Source organism: Nilaparvata lugens, chromosome 5 (assembly GCF_014356525.2).
Source record: "Nilaparvata lugens isolate BPH chromosome 5, ASM1435652v1, whole genome shotgun sequence".
Classification (NCBI taxonomy): domain Eukaryota; kingdom Metazoa; phylum Arthropoda; class Insecta; order Hemiptera; family Delphacidae; genus Nilaparvata; species Nilaparvata lugens.
This window is the reverse complement of record NC_052508.1, coordinates 73,154,586-73,181,393: the sequence shown is the minus strand read 5'-3', so window position 1 is coordinate 73,181,393 and position 26,808 is coordinate 73,154,586. Positions and strand designations below refer to the sequence as shown.

Sequence of the window (26,808 nt, the reverse complement as noted above, 5' to 3'; positions counted from 1 at the left end):
ACCGAGTTGAAAGCAGAGAAAAGTCGGGAGAAAATACTATGCTACTTCAAGCTATCATTGCATGCCTCACTGCATGCAATTAATAGTCCACACAACATTTTTTCACCAAGTTACATTGAGATATTGAATTGCATGCGTCATTGCATGTTATTTATAATCCACTCGAGAGCTGACTTATGATGTATGATTCTAAAGTCTGATTTTTACGGTAATATTGGCGTAAAGGATATCTGTCAAATTTCATAAAAATCTATTGCTGCGTTTCGCTGTAAATGCGGAACATAAATATAAACATAAACATGAAGAGAAATGCAAAACCGTGGACTTGAATCTTAGACCTCACTTCGCTCGGTCAGTAAATAGTAAGAAGATTTGCCACCTGCCATCATTTCTGCTAACCATTCTTCTACCATGACTCTACTTTACCATGAACGTTTTCATTCATAGAGTTCACAAGATAGTTAGTTCTTGCCCAGGGAACTCTACCACTAAATCTACTAATGAAAACCAGACTTTACTCAGAAAAATTTCTCTCAGTCAATCCAGAATTCTCAATTATTGAACATGGTTAGCGTGAATTAGTGTGTGCAGTTTGCGGTTAATATCAGTATATGCAATATTTGCGGTTCTATCTCACCCGGACAGTTCAATTTATTCTCAATCCACATCGTTGTCTACTACAAGGGTTGGTGAAAATGAACCGACATACCCAACCCAGAAACAGGCCGACCCATGACAGAATATAATTTATTGGAATATTCAGGTGTCAATAATATTGTTGTGACTGTCAGTAGGGAGGTAAGGACTGTATACTGTGCTCGAGCGTTCAAAGTCGAACATTCATCAAATGAATGAAATATTTATTGCTGTTAGGATATTGTGACCGCGAATCAGACTATTGAAGTTGACAATATAATATTTGAGCAATCAAATGGTCAAATTTCACAATCACTCAAATTTCACAGTACTTCACAATCACACGTGTGTATTCTTCACATGCTATTTGACAAGTCAATGTCACTGTTAGAATTTCGGCTCGCATATATTGTACATTTTTATCGCAGTATATTACTGGTCGTTCTGTGAACAGTAGACCTCACACAGTATTCTCATCCACAAGTACCTGATTGAAACTGTAGACCTTAAGGAAAGACAGCAATAGACTGGCTTCTCCACACATCTGTGTAATCACTTGTCGGCTGCTTTATGTTGAATAGTTCTATCAAAGACCTTAAAGATGCATAGACTCACATGCAGCGCTAGTGTCGTACTTGGAATTGAAATCCGCCATTGAGGGGGCAACCCATTAGATTATTACATAATATATAATATTGCAAACATATAGATATAATATCTTGTGCTAAAATACCCCAATGGCGGCCTTCAATTTCAAGTAAGAGCTATCTATCATTGGGAAGGCATAGGCATTGTGGGTCTATATTTCTTTAAGGTCTTTGAATTCGATAGTCTGATTTTTACTTTAATATTGGCGTATGAAGGAGGCTCCTTTTTCCTTTTATATTATCTTTGAAATGCAAAAACCTTGTATATACGTCGACGCGCAATCGAAAAAGGAAAATACCTGCAAATTTCATGAAAATCTATTACCGCGTTTCGCCGTAAATACGCAACATATAAACATTTCATTAAGAGAAATGTCAAACCGTCGACTTGAATCTTAGACCTCACATCGCTCGGTCAATAATATAGCATATTAGTAGTTGATATTATAAGAGTTGTACCCCATTTAGGAGTCTATGTGCCGGCTGCACAAGAGTCGGTTAAATTTTGATAGTGATCTCCACGAGAACCAATCAGAGAGGCCATCTTATCAAAAACGCCTTTACTGATTGGATCTTGTGAAATCAATCACGGTTAAAATTTAATTGGCTTTTGTGCAATCGGGCCTATGATAACGTTAAAAACGTACAACAACGTTCATTCAAAAAAAAGTTCAATACAATTTTGTAGATATCTAGAGACTCATAAAATGGAGTAGAACTATCATAATATTATCTATTTACATTGCATTATATTGTATTGCACTGTTTATTTATTTATTTATACATTGATAGTTACAGTATAATTCTCAACAATGAATGATTGGGGAAGGAACAACAGGCTTGAAACCAAAACTGTTCCTTTCCTAAAATTGATCAAAAATAGGTTATGTTTATCACTTCATAGGCTAAGTTTTGTCCAATTTTGAGTCCAAAATATATATAAACTAGGAATTTAGATAGGTTGAAAACCAAATTGAATAAATTATTTTACTTAATCATCACTGATAACTGGAAAATACTGTATTAATTATTGAAATTTTTTAAACATGAAAAGAAACTCAGACCTACTTTTTGCTGTTGGGATGAATACCCGGGACTTAAAATACGTGTCTAAAATATGTAAGGGTGCTATTATGATTCTTTGTATTTGAACTTTCAAGTAGCCTTGTCCAAATAGAACGATATTAAAAGTAGCACGATAATAAGTATCTTCAATCATCACCTGAATCATTTGCAATGATCCATTACTTTAAAGCTGGGTTTTCGTTTGTGCGAAAATGCTGTCGTCGACCACGACGGGGTGAGGATCTCAGATTGGGTAGATTTCAATTTGTCTTAATAACCTAGAAGATTATGTTCAATTATCTTTCAATAGGGGAGGTTAAGATTATACATTTTTATTCTTTTAAATGGCAATATGTTGTTATTATTACAAATGTTTTGGTTCTTGAATAATAAACACATATAATGAAAACTCATTTGATCAGCACTTTTAGCTCACTTGATATTTGGACAATATGAATGTCAACAATGCTTGTCGTCGTCGACTGATGAAGGAGCTACAAAAATGTTTGCTGTGTAATGTCATGCTACACGTGCCAGTCGCATCTCAATCTTCGACAAGCCCATAATGTCAAATTTACTTACAAATTACGATTTCCTTACGAGTGAAAAATTCTCTCAAGCTTTTTGACTCCCTCGCTCCTGGCCACAACCTTCCTCATTTTCATTAATTTCTCTATCCAGCTCCTCTCCATCCAACCACAAAATTCTTCGCGCAATACGATTGGTTGTTCGAGTAAGCCTAGCTCACAACTAGCCACACCCTCGACCAATCACACGCGATCAATGTAAAACAAGCCAGCCTGTTAGTTTTTTAATCTGCTGCTAGAGGGCGATAGTTGCAGACTGGTATTTCGTGAGATGATATTGAAGCTGGAACCAAGTATGAGTGCTGGTTGCACAACAGCCGGTTAAATTTTAACCGTGGTTAATTCCACGAGAACAAATCAGAGAAGCCGTCTTTTCAAAAACGCCTTCTCTGATTGGTTCTCGTGAAATTAATCACGTTTAAAATTTAACCGGCTGTTGTGCAACCAGGCCTAAATGTTCAATGATATCAGGCTGTCAAAATGTGAAGAACCTTCTTTGAGTTTTGTATATTTAAATTGTATATTTTTGTACTCTCTAAAAAGAAGAATGAAGATAATTTCAATTTCATTGATTGAAAAAATTCATCAAACTGGTTATCATTCCAATAACACTCAGATATAACTGTGCGAGCTGAACATGAAGTTCTATTAAAAACATTATTTCCAAAATCAGTTATTTTTTCTCAAATTTCCACTTTCCGAGAATTGGCTGCTCTTCTACTTTTAAGTAATGAATATTTCGAATAAGAACTTTTCTTATAAAAATTGAAAGTTTTAAGCGTTCATTCAGAGTTTTTCAAACGAATTATTAACATCACGCAGAGCCACGACAAGAATCACTTAATATTATCATCTTAATCATGCACTTGCCGGGTTGCAGGGTTGCGAAAATCTTTATTTTTGTCAGAAAAATATTCAGTTATTTCTCAATAAGAGACTTGGTTTTGATATCATGACAATCATAATTTTTCATTGTTTATCAGCTGTTCTGAATAGTGAGTTGTTTTTTCTGGCTCTAAATTTTGTAAAATTATTCAAAATTTTTCCCAATCAATGGTGATTTGAGTGTGATATTTTTGTTTTTTAGTTTGTTTTCAACCGTCAAAATTTGAAAATTTTAGTTTTCTTCGTTTTTGAGTGAAAATGGACTAAATTGTAGTAAAGTGAAATCATAACCCTATTTTGGACTTTTAAAATGTTATCTAAATTTGGGATAGAAATAGTACAAGGATTATCCTTAGTTTTTCTCTCCCAATCAGTGCTTCTTTGTGAAAAATAAAAATAAATTGTATTTCAGTCTAAAGTCTAAAAGTTCTTTGCAATTAGAAACAGGAATAATATGGTGAACTTCCAAACATAGGATATTTGAATAAAATATTATCATACATAACAAATCGTAAATAGCAGCTGAATATGAGTCGGAACAGGCTATAGCCTAATCCTTGATTGTGAGAAGAAGAAGGAACTTCCAAGCCAAACCATTAATTTCTAACCCTATCAAGTATGAATTTTCTCGAAAAGTGTAGAAAGATGCTACAAAAACTCAATAAAAAGATACCTTCTGAAAAACACTGGGGAATGCTTGGAATACGCTGTAAAAGCGCCTATATTGGGCGTAATTATGGAGTTCTCTCAAGACAAAATTTCTAGACCCTAGTTGAATTTTTGTACCAAATTTGAACATTTCTTGTCAATTAATTCTTAAAATAGCTGAGAAAACCGCAGATTTTGGGGGTATTTTTGGAATTTTTCTCAAATCCGTTCTTAGTGCGCCTCTAGATGGCCAACTGAACATACTTGCCAAATTTGAACGTATTTGGTCCAGTACATTTTTAGTTCTGATGATTATGAATGAATGAGTGAGTGAATTAATCATTGCCATCCCACTTTTATATAATTACTAGCCGTGAGCTCGCTTCGCTCGCCACATCCGTCTAGCCAGGGGGCTCCACCCCCTGAACCCCCGACTTGATCGTGCAAAAATGAGATCAGCGGGCTCGCTTCGCTCGCCTGCATTTTTCATTTGAGCATGCTTCATTCCATCAGAAAGTCAAAGTACTTCCTCGCTTGATTCAAAGCGCTGGAAAAACGCAGATTTTGGGCGTATCTTTGGAAATTTTTCCAAATCCGTTCTTAGTGCACCTCTAAAGGGCCAACTGAACATACCTACCAAATTTGAACGTTTTTGGTCCGGTAGATTTTTAGTTCTGCGAGTGAGTGAGTGAGTGAGTGCCATTTCGCTTTTTATATATATATATTATATATATATATATATATATATATATATATATATATATATATATAGACTGTAAATGGTATAGTCATCACATGATATTTTCAATAAACAAATAAAAAATGATCCTGATCTAGAATATCATGATCTTGGAAAGTTATAAGAAGCAATAATTTTTGAATGAATGACAGTGTATAATTAATCAGCATTCAAAAGCGCTTACAAAACTTTTCAATTTTCTGTATTGACAAGGTAGTCCCAGTGAACAAATATTGCGTCAAGTCCCAAATCCGTATCGGGATAGGTAACGAAGACCAGGTATTGATAATTCTTACCGCTGCTTCTATGAAGTTCTTGAAGAATACCAGTAAGGAAATTAAAAGAATATTTGATGACTGATTATCAGTAACCATGTACCACTAGAGAATAATCAGGACCAACTATAGTTGTTTCTAGTTGATTCTTAAAACGCTCGTCGTGAATACAAGTATTCACCAATATACCCTTTCAAAATTCCTTAGAACTTACAACGCCAGTTCTTGAAGCTCTCTGGATCCTTATATGATATAACTGGAACCTTATTAATATAATTTCTTAATATACTTGTTCTGGCTGATAAAATGAATATCATCAAAGGATGATAAATATTGAGTGCTTTGAATAAGGTTAATATTATTTGATTCTATGATTTTAAGTGCTGCTAAATATTTGTTGGTACCAAAACAGCTCAAACTATATAACACGAGATGAATTGGGATATAATAAAAAATTCTATAAGTTTGTATGCTGACATAAAACACAAAATATATTCCCATAAAACAGATATGCATAAAATATTCAATAAATCTGTAATTCACTTAAATAATCTACTTTTAAAATCTGAATAATTATCACAGGCTTTGCTAATATTCACAATAATGAGTTTCAAATTCATAAATATATTATATTTAATACTGGTACTTAGACTTCCAATCAATACAAAATTCTACCAATAAAAACCTGTTCGGTCTATAAGTTTGATATGATATGCTTGGTTCAATTACAAAATTAATATTTAATAAATTAATATTCAAACATGAGATCTCAGGGCTTTTAATATGAATTCGGGCAGTGCATGGAAGTAAGCTTCCTACATATAATAAATAAATTTATAAAATGTTCTTGTGAACTAAGTGATATTGTTCAACACGTGGTGACCCTTAATTTTAATTCAAATTAATTGGAATAGCGCTTTTTTATTAATTATTACCCCACTGAACGTAGAAAAATGAGCTCATTTGGTTTGACTTATCACTCACTGACTGAAGTTCTGGATGTTCTCGTGGATTGAATTAATTATTTCCAATAATTAATTAGGTAGGCTCCTTTTCGTCACTGCTGGGCTAACGCGTGATCCAGATCTTTATAAGTTTCTTTCGAATTAAAGCTATTTTTATGGGAATCTTTACAATTACGAACTCCTTGACAGCACTGAGTTCACAAACAATTAACATTCAACAAACATACATTACATTTAAAAAAGGGTTTGGCTTAATAATTCATTAAAAAATTTTTAAAAGGAATAAGAAAAGACCCTAAACTCCATGTGCATCCTCTCGGGTTGGGATCTTAAGCCAGAAGAAGGAGGTTTTTAGAAAAATTTTGCTTCTTCCTAGAATAATTCTGTAAGCTACTCTCTGATTGGCCTTCAATTTAATAGACTCAATACAATTGGTTGCCTTGGAAATCAGGGCTTCCTCGGCTTTATAATAGAAAAAATTAAATAAAAGAAGTTTTCATACAAATATATGGAGTGTTTATCTTAAATTGAATTCATAAATAAATCGTAACATACGATTTTAATAGATAATACATTTAGTTTTTATATGAGTTTTGTATACTCTTGATTTATCATGCTTTTTTAGATTATAATAAATATTTATACAGAAATAATAGTTATTTGTATTTCTACACATCGACTTCCTTTAGTATACATAATATATCCTTTATGAGTGAATTTTATATGATTCAACCGGTCATATGGGTTGATCGAATAATCAGCTGATTCGTTCAGTATTGGTTCTAATAATTATCGATTTATCCAAGATCGACTAATTCTTTTCAAAACGTAAACAAGTAACTCTAACCTCAATGTTCATGCATTTTATTTTATTTTTTTGTAATCCGCCAATAATAATTATGCCGCTTTATAATTTTTTGATCTTACCAATGGGTTCTCATAATTATTAAATCACAATAATACATGTTTTCTTATCGTTGTTGATAATGCTATTACTCCTAATCGCTAATAATACTTGATTTGAGTTGATTTACTCTTTGGATAGGTCTAACCTTCTTTCCAATTTTATAGTTCTATTACATTTTATTGGCTCATTTAAAAATATTTGGTGGTTTCAAATTACCACGTGACACAAAACGCCCTCTGATTTCTGATTTAAAACGACAATTCGAGAATATAATATAAATTTTATGATCTAGTTGGTTTTGGATCAGAAATCATACATGTTACAAAGTCTGCTAATAACTCTACTGAGAATCTTACCTCCTAACAATTCAACAACATATACAACAATAAATAAATTCAATTCAAATACATATGCCTTACATCGGCCAATCTCCTTCTACACACAATACACAATATAAACTATCTCCTCCTCCATATATAATATAAATCTTTTTTCTAATCCACGCTCTGCCCTCAGGCCAGAAGCACATTTGAATGTTGGTGCAAAATCATTGCCAACCTAACAAACTGATAATTCTCCGACTTGCAGAGTATAACATATTTTCTCCCTCAACATAGAACAGTGACTTGTACATTTTCATTTCATTCTCTTGCAGAAATTGGGCTTTGTTTTCATATAATGGATATTTTTAAGGATAATCTTTGGTAGGTTTTATCAACAAGAACTTCTTATTCCTCTAATACATTGAGACTTGGGATTAATGCTTTTGGTGGTAACTATGCGGTTTGATCATTTGGCGGATAATTTTAGTGATTTTCTTAATAGCTTATACATAAATAATAATAATATAATATCTTTATAATATCTCTACATGCAATTCACATTTATATGACACTTGATCTTCTTATTTAGGGTATCAACTTTGATGATTTAATAGGCATTGACTACTCTGGTTTTCGTAGTGTACAGCTGGTTTACGTTGGCTTCGGTTTGTCACTTGTCGCCATCTTGATGTTTCTTCCTGCTACATGAAGGTAAGTTGGCTTTTAAATTAGAAGTTATTTATTCACCTGTTTCATTAGTAAGAATGGTGTTAAAAATGGTTTCTAAATTTGTTCTTTCTTTATTTTCAGGTATACTGGTCGAAATGAATACTCGTCTGCGAAATAAGTGTGTTGTCTGGTGTTTGTTTGGTACATATTTGTTGACAGGTAGGTCCATGAATCCAAATATTATTGTTTACTTTCTTATCGCTTATTGTCTCGATAATACGGCTTGAGATTAGAGGCATGGGCTTTGATTCTGTAAATAATCTGGCGGTTTTGACGACTGGTTCTCCATCAGCTCTCTTATCCTGGCTAGCCTAGAGTATTTACTTGGTGTATTTTGAATTGTTCTGAGTTTCAGATTAGCTTTGAAAATTTTAGAACTGATTCTCTCAACATAAGACACGCCCTCATTCATCAGTACTTTAATGATATTTTCCTTAATTGATATCGCAGCCATAAATATAATAATACTCACAAAATAAATCAATGCATTTACCGTGTTTCTCACAACATAACCTTTCCACTCATCAATAGTAGTTTCATTTAGTAATAATAATATAATATTTTTCATCCTATCCACAACACAGTCTTTTATCCATATCACAGTCATAACAAATAGTATACAATATATCAGAACATTTATCATTTCTTTAACAATATAATCTCTCAACATATAATAGTCAGGTACTTTCATTTTATTAATATAACTCCTTATTTCTCTCACTCTTCTTAAACACTTTCCAGTCTTCATTAGTTCCCACAAGTAATCTAATTTATTGTTATCATCCATGCATGTTTCCATATTTGTTTCGTAAGCAGCTCCATTTTTAATCCATTTATTAGGTCCGTTTTTATCACATTTCTTTAGCCCATTCTTCCGGTCACATCGCCGATCTTCTGCTTTAAAGCGAATGTGCCGCGGATGCATGCTGTCGATCTCCGGTCCTCCATCCTGGTTTTGGTCCGGAATCCTCCTCGGGCGTTTGAAACGTGCATGCGGCCGGTATGCGCGCGCGCGGTACTTCTTTTTCTTCCGCCTGACTTTCCGCCTCCGGGCCTTGCGGTGCATGCCTCTTTTCTCCTGTAGTCGGTCATGCAGTCGGTCGTCCGGTGTCTGCCTCGGGCGTTTCTGTCTCCGGGCCTTACGGTGTATGCTTCTTGTATCCCGAATGTTGTCCTCCCGGTACTCCCTGGTGTCATCCTTTTGTTCCTCCATCCTGGGTTCCTCGGGGTGCATAAGTCCTGTGCGCGGATGCCTGGTGGTGGTCCCTTGATGCGCGGGTGTGGCATTCAAAACGGGTTGATCGCATGTTTGCTCCATATTGCATAACTCCTTTACTATAACCTGGTGTTCCTCGGTGGCGGGTTGCTCTTCCTGCGGTGATGGTTCTCCAGTGGGAAATATAAGGCTCAAAAGGGATTGATGTTTACAGGGCGTTTTAAGTGCATGGCGTGTGGCGGTTTTTGGTGTTGGTTTCTGTGTGTCTGGTGGTGGGTTATTTGCATGTTGATTTTGGGTTGTCTTTGTTGTATGTGCTACTGTGAAAGATGTGTCTACTCTATTATTATTTTGTTTATTTTCGTCCTGTTTTGTGAAATTTACATCCTGTTTATTATTTCCATTCCAATGATGTCTGTTATCATAATATGTTCCTTTGTGATACCGTTTACTGTTTCGGTATTGAAATCTGTTTCTGTAATTATTTTCAGTGTACTTTGCACTTTGCGCATTTACTCTAGCATTTGCTATATGATTTTCATTATTACTGTTTTGTTTGAAATTACTATTCTGCTGATTAAAATTTCTTGCTTGTTTATTTATATGATTTGGTTCAGAAGTAGCTGATTGGATAGAATGTAAATGTTCTATCAGTTCTTCACAACTGGAAATCGAAGATACTGCCAGTGTCATGCGAACATTGTAAGGAAGCTTTTTTGATAAGATGTGGACCAGTGATGAATCAGCTAGAGATTCGTCTAACTGATAGTTTCTATACATTAAATCTGTTATAAAATCAGTGTAGGATTGTCCACTTCTGCTATCGTAAGTGCATAAAATAATTTCTGACAATGCGTCCATCTGCTTACGTTTACTCCAATACTGCTGCAGGAATTGGGAGATGAAGTCCTCCAGGCTGTTGATATCTCGCATCCGGCTCTGGAAAAACATCAGCGGCTCGCCAAGTAGTAGACTGGACAGTTGGAAGCGCCATACTAACCAAGAGGTGGGTATCAATTCCTGAATAGCTTTTATTTGATCTATGAATGGTCTGGGTTGCATATGACGGTAGGAATTATCGAATTTTCCAAGACTTTGAAAAAGTTGAGTGCCGTTTACTACTTCATTCGGTGTATACTGCACTCGACTGACTGGGATATTTTCCATGCGTGTTTCTATTCTGGAGACTCGTTCTTCATTTGCGATCCATTTATCATTCATAATTTTCTTATGTGTATTCACTTCATCATACAATCCGGTTAGCTTCAACTGCTGTCCGCCTATAGTATTCTCCAATATGCTGTATCTCTCACCTGATTTTGCCCCCTCCTCCGCTAAATTTGCCATACATGCCTGCACGTTACTTTGTTCCTTGACTATCTCTATTATTTTCTTATTATTTTCCTCCACTTTCGACTCTATCTCGCCCTTATTTTCTAACACCTTTCCCATGACAGTTCCCATGATAGCGGTGCCCAGCTCCTTACCCAATACGTCCACCTGTTTTTCAACTTCCTTTGGTACGTTATCTAACCGTTCATTTATTTGACAGGTGACGTCATCTATACGAATTTCTAACTTTTTGATAACTGCAGATTGAGTATCTATTTTTGTATCTATTATATTTCTCACTTCCTCCCTGAAGCTAGAAAATTTTTCATCCATAGTTTTGATACCTTCCTGTAAGATTTTAGTATTTTCCTCCGCTTTATCCTGGATGGCTTTAGTGTTTTCATTGATATCTTCTTGTATTTTTTTAGTCACTCCCTCCAAGGCTTGGCTGAGCAAGAGTTTAAATTCATTTATAGAATCGTTTGCTATGAAGTTTGTAGTATATCCGACTGAAGAATTTAATGTGGTGTTGCCTTTTCCTAGATTGGTGGTTGCGGATGGCGGTTGACTGGCGATATCGGATGGCGATTGGGTGGCGGCACTCTCTGTTCCTTCGGCGGCGCTTGGGGCGATCTGCGAAGACGCCGGTACCGGGTTGGACGCCCTCACTCCCTCATCCGGACTCTCATCGGAATTAATTGCATCGACGACGTTATCAATCTTCGTAGAAGACAATTGGGCTAAGTTTTGTGGGTCGAAACTGATGGAGCATATGCTGCCTCCCTCTCTCTCTCGTGGGGTCTCCGCTGCATCGTCCTGGGGCTGTTGATTTGCCGGTGTCGTGGCTACATAGTTTTGGGGATGTTCGCTGAAGTAGGAAATTTGCGAGTTAGCCGGCGACTGGTTCATGGTGACGTTATTATGGAATACTTCGAGTAAATAGCCAAGTGTGTTGCCAAGTCTCAGGAATATTAAAATGGATTCAGTGATAGTGCCTATTCTGGATAAAATTGTGTTGTGTTGAAGTTTCAAGTGTCATGTACATATATTACAAAAAGACCTTCGAGTGCTACAGGTACGCTTATCAACATAGACAGATATGGCTTACAAATTACACTAATATAGTTCTTAAAATTTTAATTAGGGTCTTATCCTCCTGAATAACGATAGTATTATAATGCCTCAAATAACCTATAACCCTGGTCAGCATACAATGTCTAGATTCAAAGATCAAAATCAAATTTTTACTATAACTTTTATGGAAATTTCCATCCAATTTTCTCTATTATGAGAATTATGTTATCAAACTCGTGTGATACAGTTTGTCTGTATTTATGCAGCTTGAAGAATTTTAATTTGAAGAGCAACTCAATTATTTTAGCCAGAACTTACAATAGATCATCAGATATATCTTGTCGAAACAACTTCAGATTATGTTTCTTGCAGCTTTCAGTTTTATCAATAATTTCATTAATCATTGATAGTAAGATTGAGTAGGTAAGCTTTTCATCATGCTCCACTGGTTGGGTGCCATTGTGTGAAGTTGTGCTCCTGGGGGGGTTATCTCTTATGATAGAGTCCCACGTTATGAAGCTATTGTGAGAAGTTGTGGATTGCAATTCCTTCACAGATAATACGATGTTTCTGGTATTTATAAGAGCAGTCTCTAAATTCCCTCTTTTGCGAATAAATTCACAAAAAATTAAGGCCTTCCGGCTCGCAAAATTACTGGGTTCAAACCTCAGCTCTAGCTCAGTGGTAGAAACATGAATTTTATAAGTACAAATAATCACCATAAGGTTCAAAGACCAGGTATTGATAATTCTTACCGCTGCTTCTATGAAGTTCTTGAAGAATACCAGTAAGGAAATTAAAAGAATATTTGATGACTGATTATCAGTAACCATGTACCACTAGAGAATAATCAGGACCAACTATAGTTGTTTCTAGTTGATTCTTAAAACGCTCGTCGTGAATACAAGTATTCACCAATATACCCTTTCAAAATTCCTTAGAACTTACAACGCCAGTTCTTGAAGCTCTCTGGATCCTTATATGATATAACTGGAACCTTATTAATATAATTTCTTAATATACTTGTTCTGGCTGATAAAATGAATATCATCAAAGGATGATAAATATTGAGTGCTTTGAATAAGGTTAATATTATTTGATTCTATGATTTTAAGTGCTGCTAAATATTTGTTGGTACCAAAACAGCTCAAACTATATAACACGAGATGAATTGGGATATAATAAAAAATTCTATAAGTTTGTATGCTGACATAAAACACAAAATATATTCCCATAAAACAGATATGCATAAAATATTCAATAAATCTGTAATTCACTTAAATAATCTACTTTTAAAATCTGAATAATTATCACAGGCTTTGCTAATATTCACAATAATGAGTTTCAAATTCATAAATATATTATATTTAATACTGGTACTTAGACTTCCAATCAATACAAAATTCTACCAATAAAAACCTGTTCGGTCTATAAGTTTGATATGATATGCTTGGTTCAATTACAAAATTAATATTTAATAAATTAATATTCAAACATGAGATCTCAGGGCTTTTAATATGAATTCGGGCAGTGCATGGAAGTAAGCTTCCTACATATAATAAATAAATTTATAAAATGTTCTTGTGAACTATGTGATATTGTTCAACACGTGGTGACCCTTAATTTTAATTCAAATTAATTGGAATAGCGCTTTTTTATTAATTATTACCCCACTGAACGTAGAAAAATGAGCTCATTTGGTTTGACTTATCACTCACTGACTGAAGTTCTGGATGTTCTCGTGGATTGAATTAATTATTTCCAATAATTAATTAGGTAGGCTCCTTTTCGTCACTGCTGGGCTAACGCGTGATCCAGATTTTTATAAGTTTCTTTCGAATTAAAGCTATTTTTATGGGAATCTTTACAATTACGAACTCCTTGACAGCACTGAGTTCACAAACAATTAACATTCAACAAACATACATTACATTTAAAAAAGGGTTTGGCTTAATAATTCATTAAAAATTTTTAAAAGGAATAAGAAAAGACCCTAAACTCCATGTGCATCCTCTCGGGTTGGGATCTTAAGCCAGAAGAAAGAGGTTTTTAGAAAAATTTGCTTCTTCCTAGAATAATTCTGTAAGCTACTCTCTGATTGGCCTTCAATTTAATAGACTCAATACAATTGGTTGCCTTGGAAATCAGGGCTTCCTCGGCTTTACAATAGAAAAAATTAAATAAAAGAAGTTTTCATACAAATATATGGAGTGTTTATCTTAAATTGAATTCATAAATAAATCGTAACATACGATTTTAATAGATAATACATTTAGTTTTTATATGAGTTTTGTATACTCTTGATTTATCATGCTTTTTTAGATTATAATAAATATTTATACAGAAATAATAGTTATTTGTATTTCTACACATCGACTTCCTTTAGTATACATAATATATCCTTTATGAGTGAATTTTATATGATTCAACCGGTCATATGGGTTGATCGAATAATCAGCTGATTCGTTCAGTATTGGTTCTATTAATTATCGATTTATCCAAGATCGACTAATTCTTTTCAAAACGTAAACAAGTAACTCTAACCTCAATGTTCATGCATTTTATTTTATTTTTTTGTAATCCGCCAATAATAATTATGCCGCTTTATAATTTTTTGATCTTACCAATGGGTTCTCATAATTATTAAATCACAATAATACATGTTTTCTTATCGTTGTTGATAATGCTATTACTCCTAATCGCTAATAATACTTGATTTGAGTTGATTTACTCTTTGGATAGGTCTAACCTTCTTTCCAATTTTATAGTTCTATTACATTTTATTGGCTCATTTAAAAATATTTGGTGGTTTCAAATTACCACGTGACAAAAGCTAAACATGGACCTGCCCGTTCTATTCGCAACCTAAAGTTTTTAGAGCTACATGATCATGAAGTTTGATTGATGAACTTCCTATCATTTCTGAGCTGGCTATGAAATCACACTTCTGTTGATATTTATACAAAATGAAACCTGTATAGTAAGGTTCACGTTACTAGTAGCTCTGTGAACAGTAGACCTCACTCAGTATTCTCATCCACAAGTACCTGATTGAAACTATTAGACCTTATAGAAATACAGCAATAGACTGGCTTCTCCACACATCTGTGTAATCACTTGTCAGCTGATTTCTGATGAATAATTCTATAGTCTGATTTTTACTCTAATATTGGCGTATGAAGGAGGCTCCTTTTTCCTTCTATATTATCCTTGAAATGCAAAATTTCCAAAAACCTTGTATATACGTCGACGCGCAATTAAAAAAGGAACATACCTGTCAAATTTCATGAAAATCTATTACCGGGTCTTGCCGTAAGTGCGCAACATATAAACATTTAAACATTAAGATAAATGCCAAACCGTCGACTTAAATCTTAGACCTCACTCCGCTCGGTCAATAATGGCAGTGGAGGAAGATAGGAGAACAACGTTGACGAACCTCTGTCTTGTCAATGCCTTCTATAGACGGTAGCAGATACAGGTTTATCGATGTAATATTAACTGTTCATTCTCGTTTAAAAAAATCAATTATATTTTATCAAGCAAGAAATTATATTTTTGAATGGTTTCATAATGAATTCTCATAATCAAGATTGAATATTTTGTTATATAATCATATTTTCTACATTGCTAAAAAGACGATCTGGCAACAGAGCAAAGCGAGAAAGAGATAGCGCTATCCGCTTTGTTGAATGATAGACAAGGGTGGCAATACCATTGCCAATCAAACACAGCCGTTATGACGTGGACCTCACTATACTTTTGTTGCTATTTTTATGAAATTAAACCTTTAGCCTACTACTGTAGCAGAAACTGTAGCAATTAACCTATAGTATAACATTAAACCTGTGGAATAAACCCTTGCATATTCGGAACGAAATTTGCTGAAGAAATAGTATCTCAAGTAGACTATTATGCGAGGGAAAAAAGGAAAAAATGGGAAAAATGAGTGACTTTTGTCACAATTAAAAGTTTTACCGTCTTGATGCTGGCCATGTAAGTGAAACTAAGTAGTCGTCTTTTGAGCAGCAGCCTGCCAGCTTGCCTGTAGCTGTTTTCTTGCCAACTAACGTTCGTTTGGGGATGATGGTGCGGTGTGGTGGGTAAGGTCAGAGTCCAGAGTTGTAAGATAATAGATGTTGTACCACCCCACACCCCTTTCAACCCCTGAGAGAGGAGTCAAAGAGGGAATGCTGTACCTTTCTCTTCATTTATTCATGCCCCGGAGTGGAACAAAATGATAGAAGATATTGTGGAGCGAGATTTTGATGAAGCCCAAAAGGAAACTCGTATTGCTCCGCATGATTCAAATTGGAAACACATGATTCAAATCAGGAAAATCAGGAACATATGCTTCAAATTGTCAACACATGATTCAAATTGGCAGCAGATGATTCAAATTGATATAACATGATTCAAATTGGCAACACATGATTCAAGTTCGCAACACATGATTCAAGTTGGCAACACATGATTCAAATCAGCAACATATGATTCAAATTGATATAACATGATTCAAATTGGCAACACATGATTCAAATCAGCAACACATGATTCAAATTGGCAACACATGATTCAAGTTGGCAACACATGATTCAAATCAGCAACACATGATTCAAATTGGCAACACATGATTCAATCTGGCAACACATGATTCAAATAAGCAACATATGATTCAAATTGGCAACACATGATCCAAATTGGCAAAACATGATTCAAGCTTACAATAGATCAGAAGACATATAGGATATACGTCATTGGAGACCGGGAATGAGATAAAACAAAAATGTGCGAAGATGTCGAGGGTTATGACATTCATCAAGATTATAAGCTACAGGAATTTTACTTTATCTCAATGTGATCTTGAGTGAATGAATCTTTTTCCTGTATCATTTAGTAGTATAATATTTTTTTAGTATATGCAAATTTTATTTGTAGATTGCAAAATCATAGGATTCGTCTCATCATGGTCATTCTTACTTAAAAAAGTACAACCCATATCTAATGTACACTTTTCCTTTGAGATAATGAAGGTTATGAAAAATATAGCAGTGTAGAATCCATCATTATCATTTTTTTTTAGTTGCTGTTGAAGGATCGTCCCTTCATGGACTGGAAGAATAACCATTCTATGAAAAATAACCAATAGAATTACCAGACCTGCAGATCCTAAATCTTCAGTAAGGTCCACGTAATAATGGCAGTGAAGAAAGATGGGAGAACAAAGTTGCCGATATTCTGTCTTTTCAATGCCTTCTATAGACAGTAGCTGATACAGGTTTATCGATGTCATATTATCGGTTCATTCTCGTTTAAAATAATCAATTATATTTATTCAAGCAAGAAATTATATTTTTCAATAATTTGATAATGCTTCTTCATAATTAATATGAAATATTTGGTTAATTCTACATTGTTGAAAGACAATCTAGCAACAGAGCAAAGCGAGAAGAGATAGCGCTATCGGCTTTGTTGAATGATAGACAAGGATAGCAATACCACTGCTAATCAAACACTGCCATTATAACGTGAACCTCACCATACCTCCCTCTGAATGATCAGAAGTAAACATGGAAAGTTCACTTAGTCCAAAGTTCTATGTTATTTTTGGTGCAATTATCAGTTTGTTTAGTGTAATTTAACAGCAAACTAGCTTTACAGCAAGGAAAGTTGGGAGAGATGAGATCACCGCCCACACTTAAGTCAACTTATGTACCTAACACCCCCACAGTAATACGGTTTGTTACGGATCTCATGGAAGATATGATGGAGAAATAGGAAATCATTGAATGTTCAAACATTTTGACTTCGTGGAAGAACATCATTCCTAAGTATATAGACTCAAGACTTTTCCCCGTTAAATTATTACTAGGAAGCTATAGTCCGTACAAATCCACTTCAGACCTGGAGGAATATTTATTTATTTATTTATTTTCATACAAAAATATGTGGAGGCAAACAGGTAAAACCCAAAACTTGCCTTCTTAACACAACTTACATCATGCAAATGTTATAAAGATATATAAACTTAGAATAAAAACTTATACATTAAAAAAAATCAAAATCATAATTGACCGAAGCGAAGCTGAGATCTTAGTTTCGACTCGATCGGCTTTTGTCTGTTTGTTTGTACCGCAGTTACAGTCGCAGTTATTGTCCGATTTGGATGAAATTTGGTATACAAGTACTTTGAAACAAGGCGCAGAAACGTATGTGTAACGATTCTTGATAAGACCTCCGGTTTTAATATAAATTGAATATTAATTGTGCCGCTCTAAAATGTGCCGTATTGAATGAATGGTATCGTTGGAATGCTATCGATAGACGACAAGAGTTGTCAGCGGTGAACCTTGAAACGTCTCAGCCGCTCCAAATCATACTTTATTTAATTAATTGAAGAAAACTTCTCACTTGATTGCACCATTTCTTCCCTTCTCAACACGATATTTCCCTGTTTCATAGATAGTTTCTAGACCTACCGAACCGGCCGGAGACATCACAGCTTAGCTAGTTAGCTCTTGTTTTCGTTTTAGTATGTGTATGAGATCGGAAACCGACTTGTGAGCACAAAACATTCTGCATAGGCATAACAAGCCGCCATAACATTGAATCCACCTTTCATGAAAAACATCTTTAGCAACCTCCTGTCATTGTCACCAACAAACCCATCTTATTTAGAATCATTTTCCGTCTCACTATCGTCTATGAGACGATTCATAGTCTAAATTGCCTACTGCATATTCCATTTTTCTGTCAGTTGACCGATTTCTTATAATTAATTTATTGTTAGAAAAGTTGTAATATTGTAAATATGGGGATGATATGAAGGTACCTCCTTGAGAGACATTTATAAGTCCGTTGTCCCTGGAAACAATGTCTTTAGCACTTTCAATGGAGAAAATAATAGATGACATGAATAAATCTTTACAATATACTGTATTTTCTTAATGGCCCTTCTCATTAGTTTGAAAGTTGTAGGCTATTCATGAGCGAGGTTTACTGTTCGCAGAACTACTAGTGATAAACTAATTATTATAAACATATATACAGTATAAATCTTTAAATAAAAAAGAATACAATGAAATGAATGAAAATAAAAATTCCTTGGAAAAATTAATTAAGATGAAATTAATAATAAATTGATAATCAGTACAGGGAAAATAATCTTTGAATAAAAAGAATATAATGAAATGAATGAAAATAATAATTCATTGGGAAAAAATAATGAGTATGAAATTAATAATAAATTCATAATCAGTACAGGAAAAAAAATAAAATGAGATGATGAATTAACTATTACAAACTAGGAACTCGATTGAATCTGATAAACGAAATTGAAAAAAAGAAGATACTAGAGAGAAAAAACGGTATTTTTCAAGCAGTTTTCAAGATGAAATGACTAATTTAAACTCATTGGATTGCACTGAGTGCTTTCCTCTTAAAGGTGTTCAGACTATCCGCAAACACAGTCATCTATTCCATATACGAGACTATTCATCAATCCAGGGATTCTATTTAGAGGGGAGAAATACCTATGAACTGTTTTTGACCTGGGAATGAAGAACAAAGAGTGACATCTATGGCTTAATTGAATGAAAAAGACTAAGAAATTGTCAAAAACCACAGATTTATTGATACTTAGAAAGACCGGTTTCAGTTATCACACCATTGTCAATCTCTGATAAACAATGGTTCATGATTTTATCAGAGATTGACGATGGTGTGATAACCGAAACTGGTCTTTCTAACTATCAATGAATCTGTGGTTTTTTGACAATTTCTTAGTCTTTTTCATTCAATATGGATAATAATTACCACAATATCAACTTCTCAACTACACAAAAAGTCTATGGCTTAAGACTGGAATGGGAAAAAATACTTTAGAAGTGAGATACTGTGAATCAATTCTGTTGTGAAGGATGTTGTAAAAGACAAGAATAAAGAATAAATCTCTCCTGCTTTTCAAGGAAGGCATCAAGAAGGTTCTTCGCAATTCATCTGATGGCAAATCAATGGCACAAGACTGTCCATATCTCTTGAAAAAAGTGGAATTTATTTTATGCAGCGCAGAGAAATGGAGGGAGATCAGCCAATTACAGTGATTAATAGAGTCATAGATAGAAGCGCAGTTGCCAATTAGTCAGTCGTCTGACTGCTTTCAGACAGGAAACTTCGCATGTGTAGAATGAACAGAGTCACTAGAAGTTGGAGAACACTGGTCGCTTCAAAACGGCAACATCGCGCCTTTGTATCCCTCCCGAAGTGTGCTTTCTCTACTTATTCTATTGGATCTTGTCATTTATATGGACATTAATGAATCAGCCAGTCCTTGGTCCTCCTTTTACTTTCCTTGCCCTATTACCATAGGTAAGGACAATATTGCTTCCCGAAAAAAATTAAGGTGCCAAAATTTCTAAATTTCTATACGTTTCAAGGTCCCCTGAGTCCGAAAAAGTGGTTTTTGGGTATTGGTCTGTGTGTGTGTGTGTGTGGGTGTGTGTGTGTGTGTGTGTGTATGTGTGTGTGTGTGTGTGTGAGTGTATGTGCGTCTGTGTACACGATATCTCATCTCCCAATTAACGAAATGACTTGAAATTTGGAACTTAAGATCCTTACAATATCAGGATCCGACACGAACAATTTCGATAAAATGCGATTCAAGATGGCGGCTAAAATGTTGTCAAAATCAGGGTTTTTCACGATTTTCTCGAAAACGGCTCAAACGATTTTGATCAAATTCATACTTGTAATAGTCATTAATAAGTTCTATCAACTGCCACAAGTCCCATATATGTTAAAATTCCAGGAGCTCCGCCCCATCTATGCAAAGTTTGATTTTAGATACCCAATTATCAGACTTTAGGTACAATTTAAACAAAAAATTCTAATTGGAAAAGATTGAACATGAGAATCTCTACAATTAATGTTCAGTAACATTTTCACCTAAAATTCAAAATAAGCTTGAAATCCGAGAAAATGTTATTATTTCAATTGCACACTGTTGGCAACTGTTGGTTCTATTAAATGATTCACTATGAAGAGATAGCAAACTTCGTGTGTCTCCAGCGTTACTGTCCTGTCACCAGCTGGCTTGGATCTTTGAATAGTAGACTTGAGATGCGCGGGAACACTAGCGTCAGGTGGTAGATTTTCATAACGGCAAGGAAAGTTGTGTGAGTGCGCCACACCAGATTTTGATTATGCCAAGTGACTGTGCTTTCTTTAACTGGGCTGGCAATGGATTGAAAACCTTCCTACGTATGTGCTCAGTACTCAGCTTGTAAAATCTTGTTCAACTCTTCAAAAATTCCTTGACCTAGTAAAATCCTATACTCTGATTAGGTCCTCTATTAAATCCTATACTCTATACTTTCGAGCAATTTCTGTTTAGATGTTTATATGTTTGTATTTCACCGGATCTCGAAAACGGCTCTAACGATTCTCCTGACATTCAGAACATAGTAGGTTTATAATATAAAAATTCGATTGAACTAGGTCTCATACCTGGGAAAACTCGCTGAATGACATTAAAAGGATAATTATTATTCACCCTTGAAAAAACAGCTGATAATAATTATTTCGTCGTCTGTTGATGATGGAAGTGACTGAGCGAGTTCATGTGTGTGGGAATGTGTCAAAATTATGACTCAGCTGTTAAACTTTTGTAATCATTCAATCAGGTACTTTGTGCCGGTTGCAAAACAGCCGGGTTATTTTCAATCCTGATAAATTCCATTACATCCATTTTTTTGAAATGGTCTTCTCTGATTTCGTTCACGTCAAATTAATCAGGATTAAAATTTAACCGGCTTTTGTGCAACCGGACCTTTGTGAGGGAAATTTTTGGATTCCTCTGGGAATTAATCTCAATGTACTGCGATTAGATAGAAGATTTCTGCATGAACTATGCATGTTATTGTAATTTCTTCTTTTGTAATAACTTTTTTATTGTTTTGTACTCCAGAGCGAAGCTCGGTCCCCGATATTGATTGTGAATGTGGGAGCCTGTGGTCCAACTGTCATGTCTCTGCTCCGCATATCCTTCGGAAGATCTTTTAATTCAACTATTTTTTTATATGACTTTTTGTATTGAAAGAAATCTGTGATCTGTGTTTCAGAGATGATGCCAGTGGAAGGACTGAGACATGTGCGTCTTCGTGTCCCGGAGGCAGTGCCGATAGGAGAGAGGGCCGTGCTCCAGTGCCTGTTTGATCTACAGGGAGACGCCCTCTACTCCGTCAAGTGGTACAAGGGCCGACGCGAGTTCTACCGGTTCACGCCGCGCGAAGCGCCCTCTGTCAAGGTCTTCCCAATTCCTGATCTCAAAATGAGGTCAGTAACTATAATTCATACTCTATTGTATCTCAAATCATTGGTAGTATTAATTGGAGAGACTTGAGAAATTGTAAAAAAAAAACTATATTTTGGTAGCGTTCACATTTTGATGTTTGAATTAATTACTGAATAGAGTGGAGTTAATGAATAGAGTTGAGTCTGGTTTTCATTACTAGAGTCAGGGCCGTTTGCACAGTAACAGTTTAAACTAAATTTCATTTCAAACTAGATTAAATCCGTATCAAGTCTCGTTTGTTATAATGTGTTACATTTTGAGTTTAAGCCACCAGCTGATTAAATTCAGTTTAAACTTTGACTGTGCAAACGGCGCTTGTGAACTCTTTCAATGAAAACGTTAATGGTAGAGTTCTAGTTTTTAGTAGAGTAGAGTTGGATAGCACAGTGGGATAGTACGCTACCACTTGCCTTCTCCCACCGCCCCTTCACACTCTACTCTACCGCTACTATTTAAATGAAAGCAGTCTCGAGCTAGTAGAGTAGAGTCATGTAGAGTCGTGCCGTAGGCTATCAAGGTTAAGAAGTACTGTTATTTATTAAAAAGTATCAATTTATTAAAGTGTTAATAAGTGTTCAAGTGTCAATTTATAGAAAAATATTAACATTTTAAGGTTAGTTCTGTTCACTGTAAATTTTTGTGATCTTTATGAAAGTGTTTTCATAACCACATTTGGACTATTTTTATCAAAATTAGGGAGAGGAACAGTTTTGGGTTTATCCTGTTGATTCTCTCCCAATCATTAATTTGATGTTGTGATTAAGGAATGTAATAAATGAAACACACTTTACCTACTATTCTCAATTGAAGTGAAAACAGTTACTCGACCAAGTAAGTAGAGGAGAGTTAGTTCGGTGGAGTTAATAGAAACAATATGAAACTTGTTGTACCCTTTTTATTAAAAGCATTTTAAAACTTTTAAACAATTCAACGACTAGTTTCGACCTACTTTGGCCATTTTCAAGTAAAATGCAAAAAATCTATTTAACTAAATTTAATTAGTTAAAATCTAAAAATATCTCGGTAGAGTATGCCAGTTACTCGACCACTAACTCTACTAGTGAAAACCAGGCTTTAGTGATGGAGTAGTAACCTACCTACTCTACTCACCTACTTGATTTATATAGTGAAATTCACAATGCTAAGTCAGTGGAAATTATAGTAACCCATTGTTGTCACTTTCCCGTTTTCATCACCTTCTTAGTATATTACTGCAATTCAAGTGAAAGCAATATAAAAACTTCTAGTACCCTTTTATTGAAAAACTTTAAAATATTTTAACGATTAGTTTCGACCATAGGTCATTTTCAAGTTAAGTAGTCGGAACTATAAGTCGTTGAAATATTATAAAGTTTTTCAATATAAGGGTACTAAAAGATTTTACATTGTTTTTATTTGAATCAAGTAGCCCACATAAATTAAGTGATTTCTGTAATTCAAGTTATCACGGTTTATATATGACCAATATTGATTGTTGATTTTTGTTAATAATGACCAATTTTATCTCAAATATATTTTATTCATCGAGGAAATATATATTTTCATCGAATAAATAGATATGATACCGAGTCACATTCAGTCACCATTCAATTGAGAAATCTATTCAACTTAATTCATTTAATTAAAATTTACTTTCGGATTTCATTCTTCTTCCGTGAGACTGCATCGATATAATTGATAGCTCATAATTGAAATTATTGCAGTGCCGATAGGAGAGAGGGCCGTGCTCCAGTGCCTGTTTGATCTACAGGGAGACGCCCTCTACTCCGTCAAGTGGTACAAAGGCCGACGCGAGTTCTACCGGTTCACGCCGCGCGAAGCGCCCTCTGTCAAGGTCTTCCCAATTCCTGATCTCAAAATTGAGGTCAGTAACTGAAACAAATACTTTATTGTATCTCAAATCATTGGTAGTATTAATTGGAGAGACTTGAGAAATTGTAAAAAAAAAACTATATTTTGGTAGCGTTCACATTTTGATGTTTGAATTAATTACTGAATAGAGTGGAGTTAATGAATAGAGTTGAGTCTGGTTTTCATTACTAGAGTCAGGGCCGTTTGCACAGTAACAGTTTAAACTGAATTTCATTTCAAACTAGATTAAATCCGTATCAAGTCTCGTTTGTTATAATGTGTTACATTTTGAGTTTAAGCCACCAGCTGATTAAATTCAGTTTAAACTTTGACTGTGCAAACGGCGCTTGTGAACTCTTTCAATGAAAACGTTAATGGTAGAGTTCTAGTTTTTAGTAGAGTAGAGTTGGATAGCACAGTGGGATAGTACGCTACCACTTGCCTTCTCCCACCGCCCCTTCACACTCTACTCTACCGCTACTATTTAAATGAAAGCAGTCTCGAGCTAGAAGAGTAGAGTCATGTAGAGTCATGCCGTAGGCTATCAAGGTTAAGAAGTACTGTCATTTATTAAAAAGTATCAATTTATTAAAGAGTTAATAAGTGTTCAAGTGTTAATTTATAGAAAAATATTAACATTTTAAGGTTAGTTCTGTTCACTGTAAATTTTTGTGATCTTTATGAAAGTGTTTTCATAACCACATTTGGACTATTTTTATCAAAATTAGGGAGAGGAACAGTTTTGGGTTTATCCTGTTGATTCTCTCCCAATCATTAATTTGATGTTGTGATTAAGGAATGTAATAAATGAAACACACTTTACCTACTATTCTCAATTGAAGTGAAAACAGTTACTCGACCAAGTAAGTAGAGGAGAGTTAGCTCGGTGGAGTTAATAGAAACAATATGAAACTTGTTGTACCCTTTTTATTAAAAGCATTTTAAAACTTTTAAACAATTCAACAACTAGTTTCGACCTACTTTGGCCATTTTCAAGTAAAATGCAAAAAATCTATTTAACTAAATTTAATTAGTTAAAATCTAAAAATATCTCGGTAGAGTATGCCAGTTACTCGACCACTAACTCTACTAGTGAAAACCAGGCTTTAGTGATGGAGTAGTAACCTAACTACTCTACTCACCTACTTGATTTATATAGTGAATTTCACAATGTTAAGTCAGTGGAAATTATAGTAACCCATTGTTGTCACTTTCCCGTTTTCATCACCTTCTTAGTATATTACTGCAATTCAAGTGAAAGCAATATAAAAACTTCTAGTACCCTTTTATTGAAAAACTTTAAAATATTTTAACGATTAGTTTCGACCATAGGTCATTTTCAAGTTAAGTAGTCGGAACTATAAGTCGTTGAAATATTATAAAGTTTTTCAATATAAGGGTACTAAAAGATTTTACATTGTTTTTATTTGAATCAAGTAGCCCACATAAATTAAGTGATTTCTGTAATTCAAGTTATCACGGTTTATATATGACCAATATTGATTGTTGATTTTTGTTAATAATGACCAATTTTATCTCAAATATATTTTATTCATCGAGGAAATATATATTTTCATCGAATAAATTGATATGATACCGAGTCACATTCAGTCACCATTCAATTGAGAAATCTATTCAACTTAATTCATTTAATTAAAATTTACTTTCGGATTTCATTCTTCTTCCGTGAGACTGCATCGATATAATTGATAGCTCATAATTGAAATTATTGAATCCATATTCTTCAATAATTGTTCTCAAAAAATACTTCTGTGGTAACAGATTAGTTAGTATTATCCAACCGAGAGATTCAATTCATTCGCAACAGAAATAACGTGAATAATGATGAGCGAAATTACAGTCGGGAGTGGTTAGCCAAAAAAGGAGTTGCTCGGAGATTGTGCAAATGCTTTCCCGTTTTAGGGACTGGAACAAATGGTTTAATTCTGAAAGAATGCCTTTGGAGAACACAAAAGCGCCTGTTCGGCATTTGGTCTGTCTAATGGAGCATAATCGGCAGAGGGCGTAGAACTGTGAAAAAGAGAATGTAATAAGAAGAAGGTGAACTGAATAGAATTGCAATTTTTGATCACAAGTATTTTGTCAGTCCCTGAATACAACAGTTCCTTATTTAATGGTTCCGTCAGATATCAGAGAGATCAAGAGATTGATTGATTAGCTGCCTTTATTTGAAACCAGCGAGGATGAAGTTAGGGTGCAGCTGGCTCTCTCTTACACTTGTAAGAGAAGTTAAACTAAAGTAAAGTTAAACTAAAACACTGTACAAGAGAGATGATAAGATTAAGGAACCAAGTGGAATCTATTTAGAAAAACTAAAAAATGATTACCTATTTATACGAATCATATACTCCAACATGAATCCATTTCAAATTGTATTTTATTGATTAACTAGTCCTTCTTATAAAGCTGGTTGAGGTTCAATTTCTGAACTTGCTCAGAGAAAACTGAATTAAATTTTCTCCCATACATTCATTCGATGAAGGATAGCGTTTAAAAATGAGTTTACATTATCCAATATTCATTCCATTTCCTATAAGAAATCTACATTGATTAAGTT

The 26,808-nt window shown here is 34.5% G+C and overlaps 2 protein-coding genes across 3 annotated transcripts in view; both read left to right on the top strand.

Moving 5' to 3' along the window:
• Positions 1 to 26,808, top strand: part of LOC120351515 — a 185,433-nt gene that overhangs the window by 129,516 nt on the left and 29,109 nt on the right. The gene's annotated exons all lie outside the window — the stretch shown is intronic.
• On the top strand, positions 10,163 to 11,947 carry LOC120351516. The gene is made up of 2 exons (XM_039429248.1): positions 10,163 to 10,628; positions 11,498 to 11,947. Exons 1-2 carry the CDS (start codon positions 10,524 to 10,526, stop codon positions 11,696 to 11,698), a joined length of 306 nt encoding a protein of 101 aa, XP_039285182.1. The 5' UTR covers positions 10,163 to 10,523; the 3' UTR covers positions 11,699 to 11,947.